Source organism: Lichtheimia ornata (assembly GCF_029851405.1).
Source record: "Lichtheimia ornata isolate CBS 291.66 chromosome Unknown scaffold00001, whole genome shotgun sequence".
NCBI classification, from domain to species: Eukaryota; Fungi; Mucoromycota; class Mucoromycetes; order Mucorales; family Lichtheimiaceae; genus Lichtheimia; species Lichtheimia ornata.
Genome location: NW_026695321.1, coordinates 875927 through 889756, shown reverse-complemented (window position 1 = coordinate 889756; position 13830 = coordinate 875927). Strand labels below are relative to the sequence as shown.

The 13830-nt window shown below is 43.9% G+C and overlaps 6 protein-coding genes across 6 annotated transcripts; 3 read left to right on the top strand and 3 right to left on the bottom strand.

Moving 5' to 3' along the window:
- Positions 1-125: 125 nt before the first annotated feature.
- O0I10_000326 (uncharacterized protein) lies at positions 126-1906 on the bottom strand (the record flags this gene model as incomplete). The annotated part of the gene is made up of 11 exons (XM_058480437.1): positions 126-181; positions 257-401; positions 466-526; positions 582-715; positions 791-913; positions 970-1096; positions 1159-1223; positions 1280-1366; positions 1429-1636; positions 1692-1744; positions 1811-1906. The coding sequence occupies 11 exons, from the start codon at positions 1904-1906 to the stop codon at positions 126-128; spliced, it is 1155 nt and encodes a 384-aa protein (XP_058348960.1).
- A 488-nt stretch (positions 1907-2394) lies between these two features.
- On the top strand, positions 2395-4577 carry O0I10_000325 (uncharacterized protein; the record flags this gene model as incomplete). Its single annotated transcript, XM_058480436.1, has 4 exons — positions 2395-2518; positions 2579-2769; positions 2836-4056; positions 4125-4577. 4 exons carry the CDS (start codon positions 2395-2397, stop codon positions 4575-4577), a joined length of 1989 nt encoding a protein of 662 aa, XP_058348959.1.
- Positions 4578-4778: 201 nt separating this feature from the next.
- On the top strand, positions 4779-5567 carry O0I10_000324 (uncharacterized protein; the record flags this gene model as incomplete). Its single annotated transcript, XM_058480435.1, has 1 exon — positions 4779-5567. One exon carries the CDS (start codon positions 4779-4781, stop codon positions 5565-5567), a length of 789 nt encoding a protein of 262 aa, XP_058348958.1.
- Positions 5568-9635: 4068 nt separating this feature from the next.
- O0I10_000323 (uncharacterized protein) lies at positions 9636-10348 on the top strand (the record flags this gene model as incomplete). Its single annotated transcript, XM_058480434.1, has 6 exons — positions 9636-9650; positions 9715-9790; positions 9864-9946; positions 9998-10056; positions 10109-10174; positions 10237-10348. 6 exons carry the CDS (start codon positions 9636-9638, stop codon positions 10346-10348), a joined length of 411 nt encoding a protein of 136 aa, XP_058348957.1.
- Positions 10349-10382: 34 nt separating this feature from the next.
- On the bottom strand, positions 10383-11162 carry O0I10_000322 (uncharacterized protein; the record flags this gene model as incomplete). Its single annotated transcript, XM_058480433.1, has 1 exon — positions 10383-11162. One exon carries the CDS (start codon positions 11160-11162, stop codon positions 10383-10385), a length of 780 nt encoding a protein of 259 aa, XP_058348956.1.
- Positions 11163-11613: 451 nt separating this feature from the next.
- Positions 11614-13664, bottom strand: O0I10_000321 (uncharacterized protein; the record flags this gene model as incomplete). The annotated part of the gene is made up of 2 exons (XM_058480432.1): positions 11614-11750; positions 11813-13664. 2 exons carry the CDS (start codon positions 13662-13664, stop codon positions 11614-11616), a joined length of 1989 nt encoding a protein of 662 aa, XP_058348955.1.
- Positions 13665-13830: the final 166 nt, after the last annotated feature.

Below are 13830 nucleotides of genomic sequence, written 5' to 3'. Positions count from 1 at the left end.
TCATTGCACAAAGTTTTTGTTTGCATGTTACGTGAATGAGCACACGGCCCGTAAACCCCTTTCTGTTTCGAGTACCCCACCTCTTATTGGAAATCACAAACACGATACGGGCAAAATGTGCCACATTAGCTATTTTGTATTGAAGCAAAGAGTTTCTGCATCTCGAATAAACCTAGCTTGGCTTCAAGGATAAAAAAAAACCTCATATTAGAACAATGAATGATTCCATGAAACAAGGAGGAGCAGGGTAACTTACGTATGGCGACATGCATATCAAGAATAGAGCGTGCCATGGTCTCGATTTGAGCAAATTGATCGGTTTGGAAATACACCATCAATAACATTGGCATTTCAGAGACGCCCGATTGGAGTAGCTGTGAAAGAACTTGGCCTAGGTTACGCTGCATGAAGCCCCAAGAAATCAGTATCATCCTATAAGCCATCCCCTGCGTTTCCTTCTATTACCTGTGATCGTATTGCTTGATCTGATACCACTAGCATGAGGCTTAATGAAAGCTTTACAATCCTATTCATCACACATTAGCGTATATTTTCATCCATGGTGTTTTTCATGATGCTACCTTTCTGTTTGTGACGTTCGACATAGATCCAAGCATTTTGCAACCTCCCCTTCAGTCAGCTTGATTCCCAGGTATCCAACCAGTCCTGCTAATGCACGTATGGCCATTGCCAATTCCACCTTGGAGTTATCGTTCTAATATCAAGCAATTAGAGTAGTAAATCAGTATCCTTTTCCTTTCCATGTATGATTTTATATACTCAAACGTACCTTGGATCGCTCGATTTCTGCAAATATCCTCGTCTTGATTTTGTTGAAATGCGCTATACTGCTTGCTGTTTGTGCCATGAACCAAGAAGGGAAACCGTGAAAGATGCCATTCAAAACGTCAATCTATTTTACGCGTTAAGATTTCACATGTGCATCCATTTCCATCATCAACAACCAACCTCATCCTTGCCATGAACCACTGTGATCCTTATTATAAGTTCGGGTAGTAATTGTCGTCCAATGAGCTTGTATCGAATATCAGCCGCATGCACCGGATGTTCCTGAACGATTGTATAGACCATCTCACTACATAGAACACCCAATGAATGAGCTTTGTCCGATCCATCTTATAGTGTCCGATGTCTTACCAGAGGTATATTTGGTAACGGGATGATGATAAACGACCAGCGCTTTGTAGTAATTGCTCCGTGACCTAGCATTGGGATACGATTAGGAATCAATCAAAATGCATTGTTAGGGTCCAATTACCTCTGGGATCACTAATGGATCATATTGCACAATGCAACGCACGATTTCACACCTTGTTTGCAAATGAATGAACCCTTCAAGGAGATTCTACAATGCATCTAACTATGAGCCATAGCTTCAGCATCAGCATCATCCATCCATGAACTTACATTCCAAGTGCCTTGCCGTAGTGGATCTTGATCCTCAAGCTCATCAAACCAATCCAACGTTGACACCACCTCTTGTGCGTTATCATGTAAAAATGTCTCGTTTGTCAAGAGCCGTATACCAGGTCGGATATGCCGTCCAGCAAGATCTGCATTGGTAGGGAAGCGAACCATGACGGTTTGAATAAAGAAGCACTCTCGTAACAGATCGCTATCCAAATGACACGTGTTAAACAATAGGATGGCGGTGCTCATTCCCAACGTACAACTTCCAGCGCTCATTGCCAAGATCGTGGTATGTGATATTGCCGTATTGGTTCTAAGTGGGAGCCTGCCTATTCAGCAACCTACGGGTGTCAAGACGTTGCCAGTGTCATTTTCTTACGTGTGCCTCCTCCAGCCCAATCTTGGTCACACTGCCTTTGTATTCATTGTAGCGCTGAGCGATCGTAGTAGTAATGGGCGACTCGTCCAGATCCATAGGTCAATAAAGAAGAAAGAAGTGGTTGATCCAAATTCAGTAACCTTGTCGGGGTCTACATGTTCTCTTGATACATCAATAATGCAAACCCTCACGTCAATGCTTCCTGCTTTTCGACATTGTTGACAAAGATACTACACGTTGACTGTTGTAAGGGCAAGACCAATGTTCCATGATTGCTTCTTTAGAGGCCTTCAGTACCCACTGACGGCTTTTGACATTAACAGCTTATCTCGATTACATAGCATGTAGCTTTTATCAACCGTTCTACTCTTAATAAATGATACGTTTATCTATCTATTTCTCGTTTGATGATCAGGGTAGCCTGCAAACTAGACGTTGTTCGATGTGCCTGTAGAAAGATCATGCGTCGCCTGGCAACGACATTCACTGGGCTGTGATTGGATTAAGCTCAGCCGTACTTTAAAAGCAGCCGCAGGCAGCACAAATTTTCTTTGGACATCCTCTCTCACTCCTCCTTCACCACCATGGTCTTGCCAGTGACCCAAGCCAACAACGTCAAGGTTTACACCGTTTCAGGTGGTCTCGGCTCCCGATCGATTCCCGATTGGATTGTGCGAAAACGCAAGAGACAACTCAAGAAGGATCTGGGTAAGACTATATAAGATTCTCGGATCCAAGGTTGAGATCTAACGCTTCGATCGATTACAGAATACAGCACACGAGTCGAGCTTATCCAAGATTTCGAGTTTCCACAAGCATCGAATTGTATCCGCACTTCACGGGATGGCAATTTTGTTATTGCTACTGGCACTTACAAACCACAAATGCGAGTGTACGAATATGCTGAAGCATCCATGAAGTTTGAACGACACACCGATTGTGAATCTCTCAAATTTGAGGTATGTTTTCTTATTGACAACAAGAGGGAAGAAGGATGTAGACTTATCAAGGGCATGTGTATCTAGGTTTTGTCGGATGATTGGACCAAAACGGTGCATTTGCAGGATGATCGATGGATCGAATTTCATACACAAGGTGGACATCACTACCGCACACGTATCCCCAAACATGGTCGTGATCTCGCCTATCATTTTCCTTCTTGCGACTTGTTGGTTTCTGCATCCACCCATGAAGTATATCGACTCAATCTCGAACTTGGACGTTTCTCAACACCTATTCAAACCGATGGCACTGAAGGTGTCAATTGCGCCGAGATCAACCCTGCACATCAATTATTCGGCTTTGGTACAGCCAACGGCACCGTTGAATTATGGGATCCACGCTCCAAGGCAAGAGTGGGCTTGTTGAATGATATCAAAATCCCTGCATCGGTGGTCGACGAATACAACAAGGATCCTATGCAGATCTCAGCACTCAAGTTCAGAAATGATGGCTTGACGATGGCAGCTGGTACCTCCACAGGACACACATTGCTATATGATTTGCGATCGAGCGTACCTTATTTGATCAAGGATCATCAATATGGTCTACCCATCAAGAACATCCATTTCCATGAGGGTGGAGAGACGCCTCGTGTTATTGTTTCCGATAAAAAGGTCATCAAGATTTGGGATCGCAACAATGGCAAGCATTTCACATCCATCGAACCCGAGACGGATATCAATGATGTGTGTGTGGTGGAACAAAGCGGTTTGCTATTCACAGCCCAAGAAGGAATTCAAATGGGTGCCTACTATGTGCCACAATTGGGTCCTGCTCCACGATGGGCCTCCTTCCTTGACAACATCACTGAAGAAATGGAAGAGAATCCCAACCGTGATATCTACGACGAGTACAAGTTTGTTACCCGAAAGGAACTTTCAGCATTGGGTCTCGACCACCTTATGGGTACCAATGTTCTCAAAGCCTACATGCATGGTTTCTTTGTCGATCTTCGATTGTACGAGCAAGCCAAGCTTATCGCCAATCCATTTGCCTATGATGAATACAGACAAAAGACGGTGCGTGATAAGATTGAAAAGGAACGTGGATCCCGTATCCGTGTCAATACCAAGTTGCCAGCTGTCAACAAAGAAGTCGCCAAGAGTCTGCTCGAGTCAAAGAACAAAAAGAAGAATGGCACCGACGTTCTCGAGGACGATCGTTTCAAGCAAATGTTTGCCGATCCAGAATTCGAAGTCGATACAGAATCCAAAGAATACCAATTATTGCATCCTAACACAGTCGTAAGTATCTTGGCTTTTTGGCGAGGGGTTTACATCATGACGGCATATTAATTCTTTGATCTATATAGAAAAAGAGACGTGCCATTGATTCCGATAACGAAGATGAGGATGAAGAGGATGAAGAGCAACAAGAAGAGGAATCGGATGTGGATTCTGATGATAGCGAACGGATGTCGGGCGATAGCGAAAGCGAAGATGATCTTGTATCCAAAATCCGCAAGGAACGCGGTATGCATGTTCGATCCAAGAAAAAGACACAAACATCTATACGAAGCGATGCTGGCAAGAAACAAAAGACCAAGCCCAAGAATGGCAAACGGTCCTTGGAGATGCGGATGGGAACAGATGGTGGTCGTATGGCAAGTAGGAATGAGGATCGCAAGTCCTTTGGAGAACGTCTCAAGTCTGAAAAGTCACAACGACGAAACGAAGGTCATCGTGTATCACGGACAGCTCTTGGTGGCATGGAAATGTCGTTTACACCCCAAAGCCGTCGCAGAAGAGGAGGTGGTGGCCGATAAAGGCATATTATGGATATCTTTTTACCATTGCATTGTCAATAAATTTCATCTTTTTTCATCATGTGATAAACCAAGAAAGGTTTGTGAGAGGGTAACAGCTGTCATGCTCTTTCATGTGTGTGAAACCATCAATCATCTTTAAAAGGGTTTAATTCTCCTCTTGCATTTCTTCTTTTCTCTTTCGCGACTTTTTACTTCAACATGGATTATGATCAGCTACCTGGAGTCAATCCTGGACCACCTATGGATGAATGGCGTATTACATCAACACGAGGCGATAGTGTGCTATTCAACTTTAGACGGCATGTGAGCGACTATACCGCAGCATTGGCACTCATTCGAGAAAGCTTTTGCGAGACACAAGTTGTAGCAGCAAGACAAGTGTACGCTCCACATCCAAATGAGGATTGGATTATTGTTGAAGTGCTCTTTACTGAAGAGGATGAAGGAGTTGCACGTATGGATGCCATCGCACATGGGATTCGATTATCACCAAACAAAGAAAACGGCTTGAGTGAAGTTGAGCATGACGTGGTCTATGGATTGCCTTCATGCACTGGAATGCGATATATGGCACTTGGGATTACCAACATGGAACTACAACCACCCGCAGCCGCGTATGCATCATATAATGCACTTTCCAGAGCCGTGGATCAATATGGTCGTGGTAATCTCGTCAAACATATATGGCTGCATGAACAACATGACATGTATGATGGATGTGCGACAATCATATTGAATGAATTCAGTACAATGAGTTTGCACTCGATCCAGCAACGATGGATTTATGATCGTCGATTCCCGAATACATGTGTCGTTCGAATTTGGCCTGTCGGATGCTTCTTTTGCTGTGATGTATGTCGTACTCTCGATCATCATGACACCAGAGATCATGCACCCGTTGTCTTGCATCAGCATACTCAAACAAGTGAAGCATCCTCTTCTTCCTCCTCGTGCTCTTCGTCTGTATACGCCATGTCACCTGATTGATAATGTCAATCATTGGAATACCTCCTCATGTTTGCTTAACACCTTTGCACAAATACCATCACACCTTTATATGCTACGGCTGCTTTTAATAAATAGCGCACGTTGTGTTGGATCAATCTACTCTATGCATTCTAATTGAGATATGATCACGATACTAGCCACAATGATGATTTTCAAAATGACCCAACCAAGCATGGTTTGCCTTTCTTTTACATAATAACGAGATGGTGCTGCTTGATCAAGTCCCACATCTTGTGGGAGTTTAAGATGAAGCACCCAAAATCACATTCATATACTATCATTGTTTTCCATTTTGTATCTTTGATGATGCTCACGACAATGACGACTACGAATGATGGCCGATGATGTAGATGAACATGCCACGATTTATTATTCACCTCTATTTAGCTAGCTTGTAGAGTAACATATAAGCTCATATGGAATAAATGCAGAGTATACAGTAAAGAATGTGTTAGCTTTCAGAGGAAGTGACCCTTCAATCCATTGAGTTTCACGATGAGCGATCACCGTATTGGATGTTGTTTACGTACCTTCGTAAAGGTAATCATCATCCCATTCATGCAGCAACCTGCAATGGCGTGTATGTGTAACCACCACGTGCTTTTATTATTGCACCCAGCTTTTCACCTTTCCTATACTGCTCTCACAACCATCCATTAGGAGGATGCAGCTCCATCACGCTCAAAGTAGAGCGACAACATGCAGGTACCTGTTTCCCGAAATCTTCATAATGAAGTATCAAGGTTTCATGAGGGCGAAATCAATCAGCATGCCCAACGGCATCTTGTGTCAAAGTTATAGGTTCGAGAGGGGCAATCTCAATATCAAGGATTGCTGTACAGTGTTCATGCATTTATACAAGAGGTGTCGGACAGCTCAGCCTACTTAAATTTCCACTTCCTCCCTCTTCCTCCCCATTGTCAACTGTTGGTGCATTCAAGTACAACTACCACCTACGAACGATTGTCCTGCTTCAACCCATCATGTCAATCCTACGATTGTCTTGATCCCAATGTCTTTGTCTGAATGGGCAAGTCCATGGCGTGTACACGGCTTTTTTTATCACTCTATTACGACACGTGCCCTTGACACAACACACGCTCTTGCACACTCGTCTGCCTCAACCAATCGTAACAGCAGCTGCCACTAGCAAGGTCTTTACTATATTGTGTCAAACAGCATTCACAACCTTGTCATTCTACTACGACACACGCTCTCTTGCACACTCCTCTGCCCACGACCAAACGTTACAGCAACAGCTGCTATCATGAAGATCTTTATTTCATTGTCTCGAACAGCGTTCTTTGTTTGCAGCAGTGCCTTGCAGTCTTTTTGGACATGAACAGCAGATAACCATTGTATGGAAGTCGCGTTATTTATGTACAGCAACTTGCTTTGGTACATACGGATACCAATGGATGATCCATATCAGCTACCAAGCACACCGCAATACAAGCAATTCTTCACCTGGTTGAGCAACGATGGAATAAAGAGATGAACCCACAGGTGGATGGAGAAGGAAGTATGATGCGATCGCATGGCTTTTTTCAACCAACAATTGGATTTACAATAGTTATGGATGGATGGATGGATGCAATCAAGTGCACTGATGGTGAATCATGGAATGTTTCTTTGGTTACTTGACGCGTCGTCAGCAGGAAGGAAGGATCCTATCTCGCGGATACGGCTAAGGATGATGATGGATTGGATGGAATTGACAAAAGGGCTTGTATCTTTGACGAATGGTGTTGTACAGCCATGGATGGCATTGGAATACTCAAGTCATACTACGCAGCGACGGATTTGGGATCATGGACAAACGAGGTTTATCATGGCAGCAACCAAGAATGCAATGACACCATCATCCCTGTGGCCTCTATGTGATTCACCCCTCGTATCTTTGCAATGCTGTTCCTTCATCCTATTTACTACTTGATATACACCCACTCATACAACTATATACTATTCTTCAACTTGGTCAATGAATGAAAATTGGATTGAACATACTATTTGGGGTATCATGCTATCATCTCGTATGGGCAAGATGTGGATCACTTGGTTGGTTTGTGGTTTGAAAGAGGGAGTAGAAATAGAAGGTCGTAAAGCGAGGTTGGATCATTGACATCGTCGTATATTGTATTGCAAAGATAACTAGCTTGAGAGTGATGATGCCCAACATTTGCTTGTTACAGGGCATGGTATTCATTGTGAGCTTAATGCACTATATCCAAGAAAGATCCGTTATGTATACGACATTCTACAAGCACATTAACTACCCATGCTTACGTATCTATGACAGATCTCAGCTAACACTATCCCGTTCATCCTTATATAAGAAAGAATCATTCGATACGGCCGTTATGGGCGGACCTTGCTGTAGGGAGGCAAGGGAAGGATCAATCATGCATATCTCCACCAATAGGATCGACCCTTCAAGTCTAGCTCAGTTACACAAGCACGTCCCTGCACATCTATGGACTATAGCTCGTTCTTATATAAGGTTGCATAAGATAGCGTTAGTTGAATATTGCAATACGTAAGCATGACATGTTCATGTGCTCGCGAAATTGTATCATAGCTCACTCTTTCTTCAGCATAATGGATTAAGCTTACAATGAACCATGCTTCTTCTGCAACAACAAGCACGTGTTGGGGATCATCACTCTCAAATTTATTATCTTTGGAGTACAATAAGCGTTTGAGAATCGCCGCTGCCTTTCGTCTACTATCAGCACGTGAGCTAGGAAGCTTTGGCGAATGTGTAATGTCGTGGCCAAACGACAAAAGCATCTCGATACAATGATGTAAATGATCCAACCTCGCTTTCGACCTTCGATTTCTATTACTCCCCACCCCCTTTCATCCCAAAAACCTGCCAAGTGATCCATATATATGAGCTGATAACATGATCTTCCAAATAATACATTGATTCAATGAAAAAGTCGAAGAAAGTACATGGTAGTGGGGGCATTTATCAAGCAAACAGGATAAAGGAAACAGTATTGAGAATTGAATAAGATACGGGTGCATCACATAGAGGGATAATGGTGTCATTGTATTCTTGGTTGCTGCCATCATAACCATCCTTAATCCATGACTGCAAAATAGTTGCTGATGCATTGCCCTCAGGTATTCCAATATCATCCACGCTTGTAAAACACCTTTCATCAAAAGATAAAAGCCCTCGCGTCAATTCCATCCAATCCATCATCATCCTCGGTTGTATGCACATGGTATGATCCTTCCTTCCTGCTGGAGACGCGCCGAGTAACCAAAGCAACATTCCAGGGTTCCCCATCACTGCACTTGTATGCATCCATCCATCATAGCCATAGCAAATCCAACAAATAGATCGAAAGAGCCTTGTGATTGCTGCTGATATCTGCTTCCTTTCCATTCCGCTTATGTGAAGGTGGAGGGTGATGTGACATAGACCATGCATGGCGAAGCTGATGCACACTTGTTCGTCGTAATTCCAAATTGTATATCAAGTCGCAAGGCTTCACTATATGAAAAGCATTGTTAATAGCCATATCGATCGACCCATCCATTCTCTTCTGTGTCTTGCTAATCAGGCGAATCATATTACAAGATCTCCTGTAGTGCCATACTATTGGATAATGACGCGTGCATTGGTGGATGCAAAGATGATCGTATCCCATGGTTGTTGCATAATAGATATAGCTGATCAACATGCTGCAGAAGAACACTCATGAAAATTACTCTTGGAACTAGTTGTTCGTCGTCACCAAAGCATGACAAGGAACTCGAGTGCAAGCACGAGCGTTCATTCCTCTGCTTGTTCGTTGGGATAGCTCGTAAAGTATGGGAGCCGAAGGTGCCATGTAGCAAATCGTAGCGAAAAAGTTGTTGTGTTCAGTTGAAGAAGAAGAGTAGAGAGAGCACCAGACCGTGTCAGTGCATCTAATCCAGTCGTGTCATCGAGCGAAACATGTCAATTGAGGACGAATGGGAGGAGTCGGAAACACAATAAGAAGAGAGGAGAGCAAGAATGAAAATCATTTTGTTTCTCTTTCGCGACTTTAAATGTTTCAAGACACGGTAAGCGAGTATGTGCGTTGGAATCCATCTGAGCCTATCCTTGACCCATACCTTATGTTTATAGCTTGATCAACTTGAAAAGCAGACGAATCCAGAACAGTGGCCGCTCGTCAGACATGTCTACATGGATCTCACGCTTGGTATACAGGGGATGAATGTGACATAAAAGCACTTGTCGCTTACATTTATTGCATTTGTATATACAAACACAAGCCAAGATGTGGGAGAATGTACAAGTATACCCCGTGGAAAGCCTGCAAACAAGCATCTTAGTAGGGCATGAACCTGACACACCGGTATGGCATTCAATTGATTAAGGAAGAAGTGATACTGAATATGAATGGTAGCCTGAACAGCAACTTGTGATCCTTCCCATACTTCAAGAAAAGACAGTGTCCATGGATCGGTAAGTGTAACAATGGAAGCGAATAAAGAAAAAAGGTATTCATTATGAGCAGCTTGTCATCCTATTTTAAGGCATTACGTGCAGCTGGCTTTGCCAACCAAAAGGGACAAGCTCTTAGGTAAGAGCAAATGACTGATAGCTTTCTTAACCATAACCCATTCAATTATCCATATCACCTAGCAAACTGACACTTGCCATCATTGCCCCTGATTCGACCATTGTGTATTATCATGTCCAACCTGGCCTCGTTCCACCCTCATCTTCCAATGTCAACAACAACGATGATGATTAAAAACCTTTATATTAGATGTGTATATATGTACTACTTAAATCCAATGACCACTACGCCGAGCTGTTTTTGATAATGCCACGGCCGTAATAAAAAGCACACCGGTATCAAGCGATCCGATTTCCTGGATAGCACGCAATGTATAATACCGTGATGATTCCCAATAGCCACGTGCATGAGCCCATGCTTGACCTGCCGATGCCAATGTCAACACCAACAAGGCTGATCTCTCAGCTGCGATACGACGTTCCTTGAGTGCTAGACCTGCTAGCAATCCAAGTGCCAAATGCATGACACCCACCATGCGTAATGAATCCGTAGCCAAGGTCGTTGCTGCCACCACATGTTTCTTTTCTCGTTGCATGGAGACGGGGACTTGGATGTATCGATCAATCGTCCGATTAGGTCGTAGCATCAGTGATCGTGCAGCTGCCAAATGATAGATAAGGTTGACTAGCAGTGGTAGATTGTTGTCCTTGAAGATGTAATAGGCTACTTTGCCGAGTGCTGCACGTATCATGTTCCAAATCGATGCTCCCGTACTTTGTTTAGGTGCAACGGCGGATGATGAAGATGACGAGGAGGAGGATGCAACTGAGTTATTGCTATCATTGACTTCTGGATAAGGTATATCGGTGGGGTGTTGACGAGATTCGGATTCGGTCAAGACAAGGGATCGTGGCGAAGGGGGTGATGGCATAGATGGTATCGAGGACGACAATGAAGACGCTTGCATAACATCGGGTGTGCTATCGGATAAACTACGTGCAGGTTGCGAAACGAGTGAAGCCGTCGACATGTCCAATGAGTCGCTCATTGTTGTTATGAAAAGAAAAGAAGGGTATGTGTGGGTATTAAGACAAGGGCAAGAACAAGAAAAGGTGCTATTTTTCACATGCTCCTAATAGCAACTACGATACTTTTGGCTTTAGTCAGCTTGTGTGTCGTACACAGGAATTACATACAAACAATGGATCATCTTCTTCCCCCCCCCCAACAACTTTTTGGTTTCTCTATTAAATGGATGGCACAAGTGCCATTTTATTACTTGTTTGCATTGCTAATGTATTGTTGAATGGGTGAATGGGGGTATTAATTAACAAGAAAACATAAAAGGGAGGGGGGCGATGACAACAAATGGTTGCTGCTGCTGATGCTGGTATGACATGGTTTTGCGTCGGCCGTATTATGCAGTGAAGAAATGGTGTAGATAGGACGATGCTGTGGTGATATGTTGATTTTGAGTATATGTGTTGGGGGGATGTAAATTAAGCTGCTGGTGCACTGTGGCCACTGATGAAACCGCAATAGAGGAGATCGTCGTTTGTCATAACGCACGTATTGGATGGAAGACAAGCACGCACCAAAAGTCGTCTCAATCTTTCATGCGAACTATGACATCCAGCTATATCCCAAAATAATACAAATTAATCTCTTGTCATCATCTTATTATCCCCATTTACGTACCTGCTGCTGCGCGTTCAAACCATAGCGTCGCTTGTTGCAAGTCAACGGGACATCCAAGACCTTTTTCAAAGCAATTGGCAAGATGATACATGGCAGCAACATGCTTTTGATCTGCAGCACGTCGAAAATGATCAAAGGCAGCGGTCAAGTCCTGCTCGACACCAAGGCCACATTGCAAATGAACACCAAACTTGTCGAGAGCTCTAGCATGATTTTGTGCACATGCTTGACGATACCAATGTACAGCCTTGCTATTGTCCTTTGGAACACCAATGCCGTTGGCATAACAAAAACCGAGGTTGCATTGAGCCCATGGATTCCCTTGCTTAGCACTCTTGTGGTACCAATACGCTGCACGAGCTGCATCCTTCTTGACTCCAAGACCTTCCTCATAACAAAAGCCAAGCGAGTTTTGTGCAAGAGCATTCCCTTGTTCAGCCGAGCGACGAAACCATTTCACAGCCTCACGTTCATTTTTGGGGACACCAATACCATTACGATAGCAATAGCCAAGTGATAATTGTGCAGGTGCATGATTCTCTTCTGCCGACAAATAATACCAAAATACTGCTTCTTGAGGATTGGCATTGACACCGATGGCGTTTTGATAGCAATAACCAAGCGAATGGTAGGCGAAAATGTTGCCGCGTTCAGCTGATCGTCGATACCACTTTACAGCTTCCTTTTCATCGCGTGTGATGCCGATGCCGTTTTGGTAGCAAAATCCGAGGTTGTGTTGAGCACGTGCATGTCCTTGAATGGCAGCTTTTCGATACCAATAAACGCCTTGTGCATTATCTCTTGGGATGCCAATGCCATTTTGGAAACAATAGCCGAGATTGCATTGTGCCCATGGATACCCTTGCTCTGCTGATCGTTGATACCAATAGGCCGCCTTTGGAAAATCTTGCTTCACACCAATCCCATCTTCATAGCAATATCCAAGCGAGTTTTGAGCGAATGCATTTCCTTGTTCTGCTGAAAGTCGATACCATCTTACGGCTTCGTTGACATCACGCTCGACACCAATACCATCTTCATAGCAATAGCCAACATTGTAAATGGCAACAGTCTCACTTTGTGCAGCAGCGCGTCTATACCATTTGATGGCTTCGACTGGATCCTTGGCAACACCAAAACCTTCACCATAGCAATAACCGAGAATTCCTTGACCACGAGGATGACCTTGCATGGCACTTGCTTTGTACCACCGAAAAGCGGCATGTTCATCCTTTGGCATGCCGACGCCGTCATGGTAACACACACCAAGTGCATATTGAGCAGCTGGGTCATTATCAATGGTAGCAGCTTCGACGATCCATCCGACAGGGTTGGTAGACGTTAAGCATCGCACTCGATCAGCCCATTCTTCTGCTTCAGCACGATCGATGCGTACATTGGGACGACCATACTTTCGCAAGAATGATAATCGAGCCATAGCCAATCCATCATGCATTTGTGCTCCTCGTTGATAGTGTGTCTCCGCGGCAACAAAATCCTTGGATACACCGAGACCAAACTCATAGCAGAAACCAAGTACGCCATGAGCAGCTGCACTGCCTAGTCGTGCCGCATCTTCATAATACGCCAGTGCTAATGTGGGTGCCTTTTTGTATCCTTTGCGTCCAAATAAGAAATGGTTGGCGAGTTTGAACAAATAGTGTGCCTTTGCTGCTGGTGAATCGCTGCTGTGGTACTGATCGTGCATGAGATGGGGATTCAAAAGACAAGAGGAGGAGGAAGGTGGAGGTGGAGGTGGAGGAGGACTTGAATGACGCTTGTGATGTAGTTTGGCAAGTGCGATGCGTGAACGTTGTATGAACTGAGAAAAAGGAACGGGAGAGGGGGTCATTGTTACGGAAGAGCAAAAGGGAGAAAAAAGGAGCAAGAAGCCCTGAAGTAGAAAGAAGCACACTTTTCTTACCTGAATAGATGAACACACAATCAGATCATGTTCCTCTTTCATATGTTCTGCCCGGATTATCAAACCAATGACATTTCAAAGGAAACGAAAAAGG